General features: G+C 34.6%; 1 protein-coding gene across 1 annotated transcript in view; it reads left to right on the top strand.

Moving 5' to 3' along the window:
* LOC143386514 (transport and Golgi organization protein 1 homolog) overlaps positions 1–10,250 on the top strand; it is a 77,152-nt gene extending 66,902 nt beyond the window's left edge. The window contains exons 16-24 of the mRNA XM_077108469.1: positions 4,290–4,391; positions 5,211–5,271; positions 5,386–5,421; positions 5,498–5,565; positions 5,676–5,776; positions 5,960–6,097; positions 7,045–7,121; positions 8,713–8,875; positions 9,885–10,250. Of these exons, the coding sequence (XP_076964584.1) occupies positions 4,290–4,391; positions 5,211–5,271; positions 5,386–5,421; positions 5,498–5,565; positions 5,676–5,776; positions 5,960–6,097; positions 7,045–7,121; positions 8,713–8,875; positions 9,885–10,198 (1,060 nt within the window). The 3' untranslated portion in view covers positions 10,199–10,250. The remainder of the gene's footprint in view (positions 1–4,289; positions 4,392–5,210; positions 5,272–5,385; positions 5,422–5,497; positions 5,566–5,675; positions 5,777–5,959; positions 6,098–7,044; positions 7,122–8,712; positions 8,876–9,884) is intronic.
* The last annotated feature ends 2,511 nt before the right edge of the window (positions 10,251–12,761 follow it).

Raw genomic sequence — 12,761 nt, 5'->3', positions numbered from 1 at the left:
ATGTTTTAGTAGAATAAAAACTTCAAAAAGGAATAATATTTACTTATTGATGGTACAAGTTTTGGACTTGAATATCTCAGATGTTCACACAAAATGGAACTGTGGCAAGGACCTTAGGAGTTATGATTACAGAAGTACTTGTTTGTAGTATATATTTATATATTAATCTTCTTAGTGTGGAGCTAGTTATTTTTTGAAAGTTCATTTGAAGTTTTTAATCCACAAAAATACTTGAATTCTCTAGAAATAGGTTGTGTCAGATTTTATTTGTTTGCACCTGATTTTACTCTTTGGTATATATATATATCTTGTAAAGCAAAGACAGACCTTCTTACAGACCTAACTATTTTTAGGTATTTTGACTTCTGTTGCCTAATTAATGCATTAAATATTGAAACCTTTCCATTAACTTTTCTAAAATTCTGTGATCTCCAAGCGACCTTTTTCGAATCTCAAATTTTTGTTCAGGCAAGTTCTAAATTCCTGGCCTGTTTCAAATAAACATTTCTCATTTTATCATTTTTTTTTTTAAAGAACACTTGTTTTCTCTGTCCCTACTAGTAATCTGAATGACCTAAATGGCAACTAATTTTCTTTGTAATGCAGTTAAATTGTAGCACTATTTTTCTCAACTCCTCCAAAATTCATTCCGTCATCATCTGTGGTTTGTACTCTTTTTACTCATCCCTAGGTACTATGTTAGTTCATGCCTGTGTCATCTTTTCTGTTTCTAACCAGGATCATCTCTCTTCATTCTCCATTTTTTATATTTGTATATAACTTATTTCAAATTCTTAGTAGTTTTCTCTATAGCCGCTTGAGTGGACTTTCTAAAATATAAGTCTGTGCATGTCAATATGTGCCTGTGGTATATGAAGAATTTGCTTTCTATTTGATGACCTGTTCTTTTTTTCTTCCTTGTATCTTTTTAATAGTTTAAATATTTTTAATTATTTTCCTCATCCCCTGTATAAGCTTGTTGTAATCATAAATTATAATGGAATTATAATTATATAATTATTATTTTATTCATCTTCTCATAATTTAAAGGCCATGGTATATATTCTGGATTTAATAAAAACCTGACATAGATTAATAGGTTTATTATTTTTTTTATGGGCTTTAAGTAGCTCCTGAATCAGATAACTGTTGTGGCATTGTATGTTAGTACTTCTTATACTGTGAACTCCACAAGACATTCATTCAATTTATACACATATTTAAAGTTTCTATAGTTCTGCATTCTACACTGTTGGTTTCTTATTTGAAATTATTTTCATTCTATTTGAACATTGTCCTTAAATGATAGATTTGATTAGTGTATCAAAGGTAGTACAAGGATAAACAGAGAATAGTATTTTATCCACTAAATATTGCTACCTTTATAATCTGTATTAGGTTGACATGAACTTCATGATTAGAGTTAAAACCAGTTTCCATTTTTAAAGGATCTTTCTTTTGGCTACTGAATTTTGACTGTTACTTAGTTTTAGCAATTTAAAAATATCCAATTAATTACCATCTGTTTTAATTTTTTTCTTTAAGGGTCCATTATCATTGTTGTTTGGTCTTATCCCTCCCGTAGTTTCTGTAGTCCTTTCTCTGTTTTTATAACAGTTGTATTGGGAAGTGCCTATGTGTAGTTTCCCCACCCCACCCACTTTTCCTCTTGCAGTTATGTTGCTTGGGACCTTTAAACACTTCTTGAATTTTCGAGTCTTTTTCTAAATGTTGATTTTACCTCATTCTCTCTTCTGATTATAATAATGCATATTAGAATTTGATTTCCCCTGCCTCCTACATTCTGGATTTACTTCTTCTGGATATTTTCTTCTGACCTGTCTTAAAAGCGCTAGGATTTATTTTACTTCCCAAATCTGCTGCTAAAATCATTCATTGAGTTTAGGATTTTAAAAAATCCAGGGTTTAAAATATTATTTTAGTTGTAGATGGACACAATATTTTATTTTTTATAGGATTTTTTTAAGAGAGAGAGAAAGAGAATTTAAAATTTATTTTTTAGTTTTTCTCAGACACAACATCTTTGTTTGCATGGGGAGCTGAGGATTGAACCCGGGCCGCACGCATGCCAGGCGAGCACGCTACCGCTTGAGCCACATCCCCAGCCCGACACAATATTTTATTTATTTTATGTGGTGTTGAGGACTGATCCCAGTGCCCCACACATCTGGGGCTCGTGCTTCACCACTGAGCCACAACCCCAGTCCTATTTCAGTACTCCAGCTCAAACCCAGGACCTTGAGCCATGTGCTCTACTATTGAGCTACCTCCCCAGATGCCTTGCTCTTTCTCATAAGGGACTAGGGTCTTACTGCTTTCCAAGCTATCTTTAATCTCATAATTCTGCCTCTGCCTCCTGAGTATCTTTGACTGTAGGTAGGTCACCACACCCAACTATTTCTTGGTTTTATAGATTCTAATCCTTTGACAAAATTCATAATCTTTTTTTTTTTCCTCTTTTGTGGTGCTGGTGTTTGAACCCAGAGCCTTGTGAGTGCAAGGCAGCACTTCACCAACTAAACTATGTTCCCAGCTCTGAAATTCATAATCTTGACTTTACTTTTTTGACTATATAAAGCACAGTGATTTTAAAACATGTGCAGATAACCCCATTCGGTGGTTTCCGTTTCTGTGGGATTTTTTCTCACAGAATTTTGTCTTATGGAGTGCCTGGTCAGTTTTGATTGGCCAACATTGTTGTGATAATTATAGATGAAATTTGCGGACTAAGACGAAGTTATCTTCTTATAGAAAAGTGTTGAGGTTACTTGAGTAAGATTGTCACTTTAAACTTAGTCAGCAATTAAGATAATTCAAAAATGACTTGTCTTTTCAATGTTTCAGTATTGTTCCTTTTAGATTTTTTGCCTGTTCATCACTTAAGTGTGCAGTACTTTCTAATCTAAACTCAAAGGCTAGGGCTTTTATTAAGGGTCCCTTTATTGGTAGCCTCTTTTTTCCTCTAAGCCCAGGAATTTAATGAAGGCTTGGTTCAGACTCATATCTTTGTGTTATCTTCAATAGGAGAAAAGTACCTTAAAGTGCCAGCCTTGCTTGTAGTTCTGAGATTCCTTTTTCTAATGGATCTTGGCCACATACATATATCTTCACTTACTTTTTAGCTTGGATCCCTTCAAACACAATTTTATATTCTTATAAAGATGTTTTGATTGTTCTTAGTGCTCTCAGACTAACTCTTTGATAATTGGAAACAAAATTCTCTCTTTTCTTCAAGATTCAGTTTTCTCCATATTCCTTCTTAAGCCAGTGGGGAAAATTATTATATTCCTTTAGGCATCATTTATACCTGAAACAGTGAGCTCTTTTATTCTTTAGCATCTTACAAGGTAACTAGTGTATTATAGCCACTCATAAAATACTTGCTGAAGAATTAAATGAGAAGCTATATAAGAATATATAATCCCCTTTTTCTATTTGGTATCAGTAATCCTTTTTTACTGTAGTTCTTCTGATTTATGGAAAATTAAGTTTCAAGTTAATTATCTTTTGAATTGGAACTATGGCTAAAGTAGTACAAGGATAGCAGAAAATAGTATTTTTTAAAACATTAAATGTGGCTACCTTTGTGTCAGTAGATGAACATGTTGAGTTTCATGATCAGAGTTAAAACTTGTCAGTAGATAATACTCTGATAGTGGGTCAGTTTGGCTTCTTTTTCTGGTTGATAGACATTATCAAAACTCAGATTTGTCATTTTGCTTAATTTACAATTCTTTTGAAATAGATATCTAAAGTGTGAAAAATGTTCTGTGCTTAATTGCATAGCTAAAAGACATATTCTAGAAGATTTTTTCTTTGACTGACTATATCTTTATTATGGTACCAGTCTTGGATTGAGAAAAGAGTTCCTCCATGACAAAGATATACTTAGTGTCCTACCCATGGCAGAAACGAGAAAAGAATTATCCCTTGCTTTATCCTAATATGTTTAATTATGTTAGGTTGATCAGTCCTGATCTTCCACATTGAAGTAAATCCTGATCTTCCACATTGAAGTAAAGTGAGTTTTTATTATCTTACACACAGGAGACTTGCCCTTGGGGCACATGTTGTTTTCACATTTATTTTATTTACTGGTAAGTTGAGAATTAAGAGGAGAAGTTAGAAAATGTAAGTGATTTGCCAGAGTTTGATTTATGAAATTGCAGGTTTGAATTCCTATTTTATGTGCCTAAGCATTTTATAGAATTGTGGGAAGTGATATTCACAAAGAGAAACTTTTGATTTGATAACTGGCTTTATTTTAGGAAACTGATTCAAGAAGAATGTGAGAGACTAGAAAAAGAGCAGCAGCTGTCAGCTGCAGATGAAAAGGTGGTTTCCGCTGTACAGGAAGTTAAAAATTACAAGTGAGTTCAGTTTCTAAAGGAGGGTGTCAATGTCTAATGAATTAGTGTTAGCTTTCTTTTAATTTTTTTTTACATTATGTAGATAGAAGAAAATAGCATGGAAGTATAAATAACGAGAGGATATGAGCACATTCAATTCACACAGGAGAAAAAATAAATTTCAACTTAACAAATGAAAAATGTTAACAAAAATTTACTTGTACCCAATGGGCAAGACCATAGGGAACTTGGTCAATGCAAACAGTTCTGGGGGTTTTGTATGTTGTAGTAATTCTTTAAGAAATCAGTTTGCTGTGTGTTATATCAAGACCCACAAAAGTGTGGCATTTGATAGACCTTGGAAATCTTCTATGGATATAATTTGAAAAAAAGAAAAAAAGTTTTAAGGACAAAGATATTTCTAGCAGAATTACTTGAGAACACACTGATGAACAGTTAAGGAATTAAATGATAAAAAAGTTATTAGTATTAGGTTTTTATTTTATTTATTTATTTATTTATTTTTGGTGCTTTACTACTAAGCTACATCCTTAGACCTTTTTTTTACTTTGAGACAGGGTCTCAGTTGCATAGGTTCCCACTTAATTGCTGAGACTGACCTCGAACTTGTGATCCTCCTGTCTCAGCTTCCCAATCATTGGGATTACTGGCTTGTGGCATTGCACCTGGCCTGTAGTATTAGTTTTGATCACACTGGATTCATATAACTAGAGAAATGTTTTTCTTATGTATGATAAAAGTCTTTAAAAGTATAGCTGATGGAATAAAGGGAAAATGGTTAGAATGTTTCAAATTTTATTCAATTGTTGTAATTTTTAGGCGGAGAATTGAAGAGATGGAAGAAGAATTACAGAAAACCAAGTGCTCATTTAAAAACCAGGTAGTAATTAATACTGTCCTGTACTTGTAGAATTCTTTGATATCTAATACAGACAATTATAGGCTATTATAATGAGTCCCTAAAAACATTTTCTTAATGTGTTGTCTTTTTCAGATTGCTATGCATGAGAAGAAAGCTCATGATAATTGGGTAAGATTTTTTCCCCCTTTTCTTTATTTTTTGCATAGCCTACCGCAACTGAATTTGAATATTTTCTCTTTAATAGCTCAAAGCTCGTTCTGCAGAAAGAGCTATAGCTGAAGGGAAAAGGGAAGCTGCTAATTTGAGACAGAAGTATGTGATTTTTGTATCTTACTGTATGTTTTATAGTGTTTTAAGGTTATGCTAGGTATTATCTATGATTGCTGTTTCATAATTCAGCCCATTCTTTCTCAATATTCAAGACTACTGGAAATGACCCAAAAGATGGCAATGCGGCAAGATGAACCTGTGATTGTAAAACCAATGCCGGGGAGACCAAATTTACAAAATCCTCCTCAGAGAGGTAGGGGGCACTTTGTAAAATGAGCTATTTTATTTCTTGGTGCAGAATGTATGTAAATTACTTTTTATTTCTGTGTGTAATGGTTATGAAATAATCTAAATGATTTGCTAAAGCGGGAGGTGTGGGGGTTGGTGTCAGGGAGAAGGCTGCCTTAAAGTAGTAACACGGCATTGTTATCTTTAGGTCCACTGAGCCGTAATGGCTCTTTTGGTCCATGCCCCTTGAGTGGTGGAGAATGTTCCCCTCCACTGACAGCAGAGCCAGCTGGGAGACCTCCTTCTGCTACTCTTAATCAAAGAGATATGCCTAGAAATGGATTTGGTGAGCATTCACATGTTGCTTTATAGTAAACTGCTTCAAGGTTTTGGGTTTTTTTTCCCTTTTGAATATTCTAATGAAAACATAGAATTTGGGCCTGTACAATATATAGAAGATAATTTCTTACTTTATCTTAGTGAATGTTTTCTGTAAAATCTGTTCTAGAATAGAAAACATTTTTTTTTCCTGGAGGTCCCTGTATTGTTTTTTTCTTTTAAATTTTACACTGTGAAGTGTAAACCTTTATCTTTAAATTAAATCTCTATGGTGTTCCTTTCCCAAATATTATAAAAGTAGCCTTAAACTTTATGTGGCATACATATTTCCAATATGAAATGCTGAGTCTTATTTCCAATTCTAAATAGGACTGTAGTCTTGGTAAGATTGGAAGTCAGGTTATACAGACTAAAGAAAAGCCAACCTACACATACTTCAAGTCTATAGCTTAAAGTTTAGGACCAGTATGTATTAATTTGCTGTTCTATCAACCCAAGGCAGTTATTTATTTTACTTAAGTCTCTTTATAAATTGTGATTTACGTATTAGGCAACCCATTTTTTTAAAAAAATATTTTTAATTGTAGATGGTGTGGTGCTGAGAATCAAACCCAGTGCCTCACTCATGCTAGGCAAACACTCTACAACTGAGCTAAGACACCAACCCCTGGGCAACCCATTTTTAATGTTGCTTTCTAGTTATTGTTGAACCCTGACCTGTCCACCAGTGGTATATTTCTTCTGAAAAATACATACAAGGGCTCTGATCTTTCTTTCCCAAGGGTCAATGGATGGACCTTTACCTCGTACTCAATGGTCTTCTGAGGCATCTGGGAAACCCGTTGCCTCTGGTAAAGAGACCAAGTAATTTCAAAGAATCTGTAATTGTGGATGCAGGATTTTTATTCTTTTCATGTTAGAATAAGTCTGAATCCATTCTTTGATCTCTAACAGACCCAGGATGTGGTCCAGCTCACATGAACAGCAGCTCCAGAAGTTCTTCTCCAGCTAAGGTGACGGATGAGGGCAAGGTAAGTTCTGTAGTTACTGTGAATCACGTGGTCGTGCAGGAACATGTAGCTTTCCTACAGTTCTTGCTCTTTGCTTTATCCTTCTTTGTGTTCTATTTGTACTGTCCCATTTGTTTTTTAAAAAGCAAACTGTTCCCCAAGAACCTGAGACCCCCTCAGTTTCTACCATTACTTCTTTGACTGAGCATCCAGTTGGAGTAAGTACTTAGAGGTTGAGAACTGAATTGGGTTTTATTCTGTGCATTTCTGGGAAGGATATTCAGAGCATGACACTGATCTTGTTTGCTTTAAACTGCATGCAATAATGAGCTTACTTTTCTCCTTAACTTGGAAATGTGGCTTAAGTGTGTACAACTATAATGAACTACAGAATGTGAAAAGTTATCACTCTAACTTTATATGGTGTTTTGTGTTGAATGTTCTAAGGCAAAGTAAATTCATTATAAATTATATAATTCATCATTTTTATTTTTGTTTGGAAGAATGCTATTTAAGAATTCCTCCATTTGTGCAAACCCTACTTTGAGTGATTTGAATTAGATTGGTATCAGATTTTCTAAAAGTGAAATACTGTTTCATTGCAACAATGATAATCTGAAATGACCTCTTGAGCCAGTCCCAAGAAATGGTCTCATTTGTTCACATAAGTGCATTCTCTTGTAACTGTGTTGCTATTATATCTGGTAGGTCTTCTGCAGCTCTATAATAAAATAAATTTAAAATAAATTCTGCAGCTCTATAATAAAATAAATATCTCAAATGGTGTACAGTAAATGAAAGTAAATATTAAAGCCTTGTCTTCCTAATTTGTGTATATAGCATTGTGTTGGAGAATACTTCTCAAGTTCCAGTGTATACATATTCTAGGAATATACATCTCTGGAGCAATCTAAGGGCAGCTGAGATAAGACCCCCAAACCCCTTTGTAGTAGAAGATTTAAAAGAGAGCAAAGACCCGTTGTTAGAGAGGAGTAGAGGTGGGAAAAGCATGACTTGGAGGCAAACCTGGGATTGAGACCCTTTAATATGCAGTGTGGCCTTCAACAAATTATGATAATCCATTTGCTTTTGTTCCCTCTTATTTAAAACAAGGAGACAGTCTACTTAAAGATCTCAGAGGTTGAATAATATACGAAAGACTTACTGAAGATACTCTGAATAGTAGCTCTTATTACGTGGGTAGAGAATGGATTTTTCATTTTATTCTGTTCTTTCTTAATATGGAAGTAATGAGCTATTGTGATGAAAGGGAAGTGATGGGGGGGGGACTCCCTTTGAAATAGGTTGTAGTGAATACAGCATGACATACTGGTCAGAAATCACCTCTGTTAATAACCTCTGCCAGTCCTCTTGCCTTTCCCTTTCCTGAGCAGATATAATCAGTAACAAACTGCTCCCTCTTGTGGAATCCTTCTAACTTCTGGAAGCTGTCAGTGGGAATACACAGGAGGGGTGGGTAGAGTTTTGTTGCACTGATGGTGTTCTCTGGACAGGTGCCTGTTTTGGGTTTTAGCTTTTATCGGTGTTGGTACTTTGTCTTAATACATAGGAATTTTAAAACTTTTAACTTCTTTAAAATCTTAAATTGCAGGTTAATATGGCTATGAAAGGGCCCCCTCCTTTCTCAGGGGTACCCTTCATGGGCCCCCCTATGGGACCCCCGATGGGACGGCCTCCACCACCTCCCTTTTGGTATGGACCACCATTTCAGCTCGGTGGGCCTTTTGGGCCTCGGCCAATTCCTGCACCATTTGGTATGATGATCTGAACAGTAGTGATTGACTTATAAATCACATTCATCTTTCATTTCTATTGCTTGCTAAAACAGTTGGTTGCTATCTCAGGTCTTAACAATGAAAGGATACAGCTGAGTACATTTTAACTTTTCCTCCAGTTTTCTGGGACATATGGGACACTACATAATCTTATACTGAGATAGGCAATAGCTATCTCATAGACAAGGATAAGGGGCTATATAGAGAAAAGCCAGAAATATTACTTCTGCAGATGTTTGTTGAAAATATGTTGATATGCACTGCAATAGATGGAAAGGTGAATGAGACACATGCCGTAACTTAAAATTTTGTCACAGATATGAAAATCCTATAGCATAAAGTTTGTAATCACCCATAATGGATGCATAAGCAGTAGGTTATAGAATATAGAAAAGGAAAAGTCAAACCCTCCTTACCTTGAGAAAAGTCAGAAGGAAGTGTTAAAGAGGAGGATTTAACAGTGACCTAATAAATGTTGCTGATTTAATTAGGTGGCTGTGGAAGGCCTTTTCCAGGAGGGCATGCACCTTGATTCTGATGGCATGTGTAAAGTCCATGCTGAAATACTTCATGAATTTTTAATGGATACAGTAATAAATAGTAAGATTTCCTTTTATCAAAATTTCTTTGATGTAGTAAAGTTCTTATTTCATAATTATCATCTTGTCATGGTAATATAGTACTTCCAAATATAAATGGAGCTCTTGTGAGATAGAAATAATTCTGCAATTATATAGTAGGGAAAGAAAAAAGATAAGCCTGGAGCTAGGTAGAGCCATGTTTAAATCCTTAATATGTTGCTTCATGGCTGGTTGGCCAGGCTATAACCTAAACTTGTTCCATTTCAGTTTGCCTCATCTGGCAAGTCAGGATGTTCACCAGTTGATGTTCTAGGCTTGGGAGAAATTAAAGACTATATTAACATACTTGAAATCACCCAAGTTCAGAAATTTCTGGGTATTTACATAACTTCCTTTTTATTTTCCAGGTCCTGGTATGCATCCACCAATAGGCTTCAGAGAATATGCACCAGGTGTTCCACCTGGACAACGGGATTTGCCTTTTGACCCTCGTGATTTTTTTCCAGGACCTGCACCATTTAGACCTTTAGGCTCATTTGGCCCAAGAGAGTACTTCATTCCTGGTGCCCCATTACCACCTCCAACTCATGGTCCCCAAGACTATGGGCCACCACCTGCTGCAAAAGACTTAATGTCTTCAGGCTTTAAAGATGAACCTCCACCTACACCCGATTCTCAGAGTAGTGAGGGCTGTTCACAGGCCTTAAAACAGGGCCCATAAAATTAACCTCTGACACTTAGTCAGAAAGTGGACTATGAACTATTCATTGTGTTGAAGAATTATTGGCTTCAAAATATAAAAGTTTATTTTAAATGGTTTATGTTTTTAGAATGAAGCTGCCTTGGCGCAGTATACATTTGGAGCCAAAATATTTTCCCCCTAAATATCCCCCACTTAAACTAGAGTATCCTTCCAACTTTAAAATGTGCAATAAGGAATACCTTTGTTTTAGTTAATGTAGCATATACAATTGCTAAATGATTTAGAATGTCATAATTATGGACATTTCCTGTGGAAATGCTTTAAGAACATGTATTTCCATTATCCTATTTTTAGTGTATTCCAGTTGATAACAGAGAAATGGTGTTTTATAAGCTTGATTTTTCTCTTTAAATATCTGGTCACAGAGACTGTTACGCTAAAAATGTTTACTCAAAGATCATAAACTTCATTTTCCTTCTTGCTGAAGTTCTTTGTTGTAATAGTTCATAAAAAATTGTTTATTAATATTTCCCAAGTGTCTGTTGATTCATTGGATCGTCATGAGACTTTGTGCCTTTGGGGAAGCATGTAAACTCACTCTCAGAACTGAAGATGGTGACTTGGCAGCATATTTACTGTTGCTCACTGTTAAGGAGGCTGGACCTTGGTCAACTGTGGACTTACACAGAGGAATTTCTTTTACTTGTGAGAAGTCTTGTGGCTCTATTTTTGTAGCACATTCATGTACTTTTTTCTAACCACTGTCCATGTGAGAATGGTTTTCTGAGAATGAGATTACATTAGTAGCAAGAGTTGTTTGACCTGAAGTTCTACTGCTTTTGCCATTATTGCATTATAACGGTAAAATATAGGGTGGTATGTTGTGTCTATAAAAAATAAGGAAATTTCTTTTAAAAAATGTACACACACACACTCTTCTCTTACCCATACCTTGCCACTGATTTTCAAGAAATATGATAAGTATTCTCAAAATAGGGGCAAAAGCTTCAGTGTGAAACAAAATCTCTGTGAAACAAAATCTCTAAACTCAGAATCAAAAAGAATTTGAGTCCGTTAGGAAGAATTCAATCTACATACCCTCCATTTAATATCAGAAGCAGCAGCTATGTGTAAGAGGAAAACCATATAATACCTTATGCCATTTTTAACCATGTAAAATAAAATTTAAGTCACAAACACCAATTTTGTATGTATCTTTCAACCTCTACAGGACACAAGGCAATGCTGAAGTTACTATAACTTCTAATTTTAAAATAGCATTTAAATAAAGGTGATGTCAGCTAGGAAGATAGATTTTCAAGGAAAGGCAGATTTATTTTTTTATTCAAAGCAACAGTAGTTTTCCCTCTAAAGCCTTTTTTGTATTTATTCTATTAGTAAGCTATAATGCGTTCTACGTAGTTTATCTGAGCAGTTCTGAAGCCACCCATAGTTGCCTCTCCTTACATCCATCTGATTGTACCACTTCTGTAGCAAAGCCCAAGGTAGTTGCCCATATACCGGTTGTGAGAGAATACTGTCCCTTGATTCAATTATACTTTTGTATCTCAAAAAAGTTTTAGAAGTCCTCTCCAGCAAATTGTTTTTGAGTTTCTAATAATCAGGGCTGGGGTTGTGGCTCAGTGGTAGAGTGCTCGCCTAGCATGCACAAGGCACTGGGTTCGATCCTCAGCACCACATAAATGTAAAATAAAGATATTGTGTTTATCTAAAACTTAAGAATAAATATTTTAAAATAAATAAATAAATACTAATAATCAGAATAAAGGAGACTAAATTAAAATAATCCTGTTTTCAAAAATTAGGCAACAGATTGGGAGGAAATATTGTAAAAATAAAGAACTTTTATCTGTAGTACATAAAGAACACCTACAACTCAATAGGTAAGAGATAATTCAATTTAAAAATAGGTAAAAGATTTGAACAGACATTTCACAAACAAGATTTACAGAGGGAAAAATAAGCATATGAAAAGACATTCAACATTATTAGTCATTAGAAAAATGTAAATTAAACCTATAGTTAAGTATACTGATAATGGCTACAATCAAAAAGACAATAATAAATGCTGCTATACAGAGAAACAGAAAACCCCTTCATACTGCTGGTAGAGATATAAAATGGTACACCCAATTTGGAAAATTTGACAGCTACTGTAAAAAAGTTACCTACTTAACATATGACACAGCAATTCTACTTATAGGTATCTATTCAAGAGAAATGAAGAATATGTCCACATAAAATATCGCACATGATTGTTCAGTGCAGTTTTATTAATAATAACCAAAATTCAAATGTCAACCAAATAATGAGTGAATAGGCACATAAAACATGAGACAGCCATACAATGTAATACTGTAAATTCACCAATAAAAAGGAATAAAATCATAATACATGCTATGACAAGGAAATATGCTAACTGAAAGAAACTATATGCACAAAATCACATATTAGATGCTTCAAATCATGAAATGTCTAGAAAAAACAAATCTATAGAGAGAAAATATAGATAGTGGCAGTGGTTGCAAATGGGCACAAGGAATCTTTTGAATATTATAGA

This window comes from Callospermophilus lateralis, unplaced genomic scaffold (genome assembly GCF_048772815.1).
Source record: "Callospermophilus lateralis isolate mCalLat2 unplaced genomic scaffold, mCalLat2.hap1 Scaffold_82, whole genome shotgun sequence".
Lineage (NCBI taxonomy): Eukaryota > Metazoa > Chordata > Mammalia > Rodentia > Sciuridae > Callospermophilus > Callospermophilus lateralis.
This window is presented reverse-complemented; position numbering and strand designations above follow the sequence as displayed.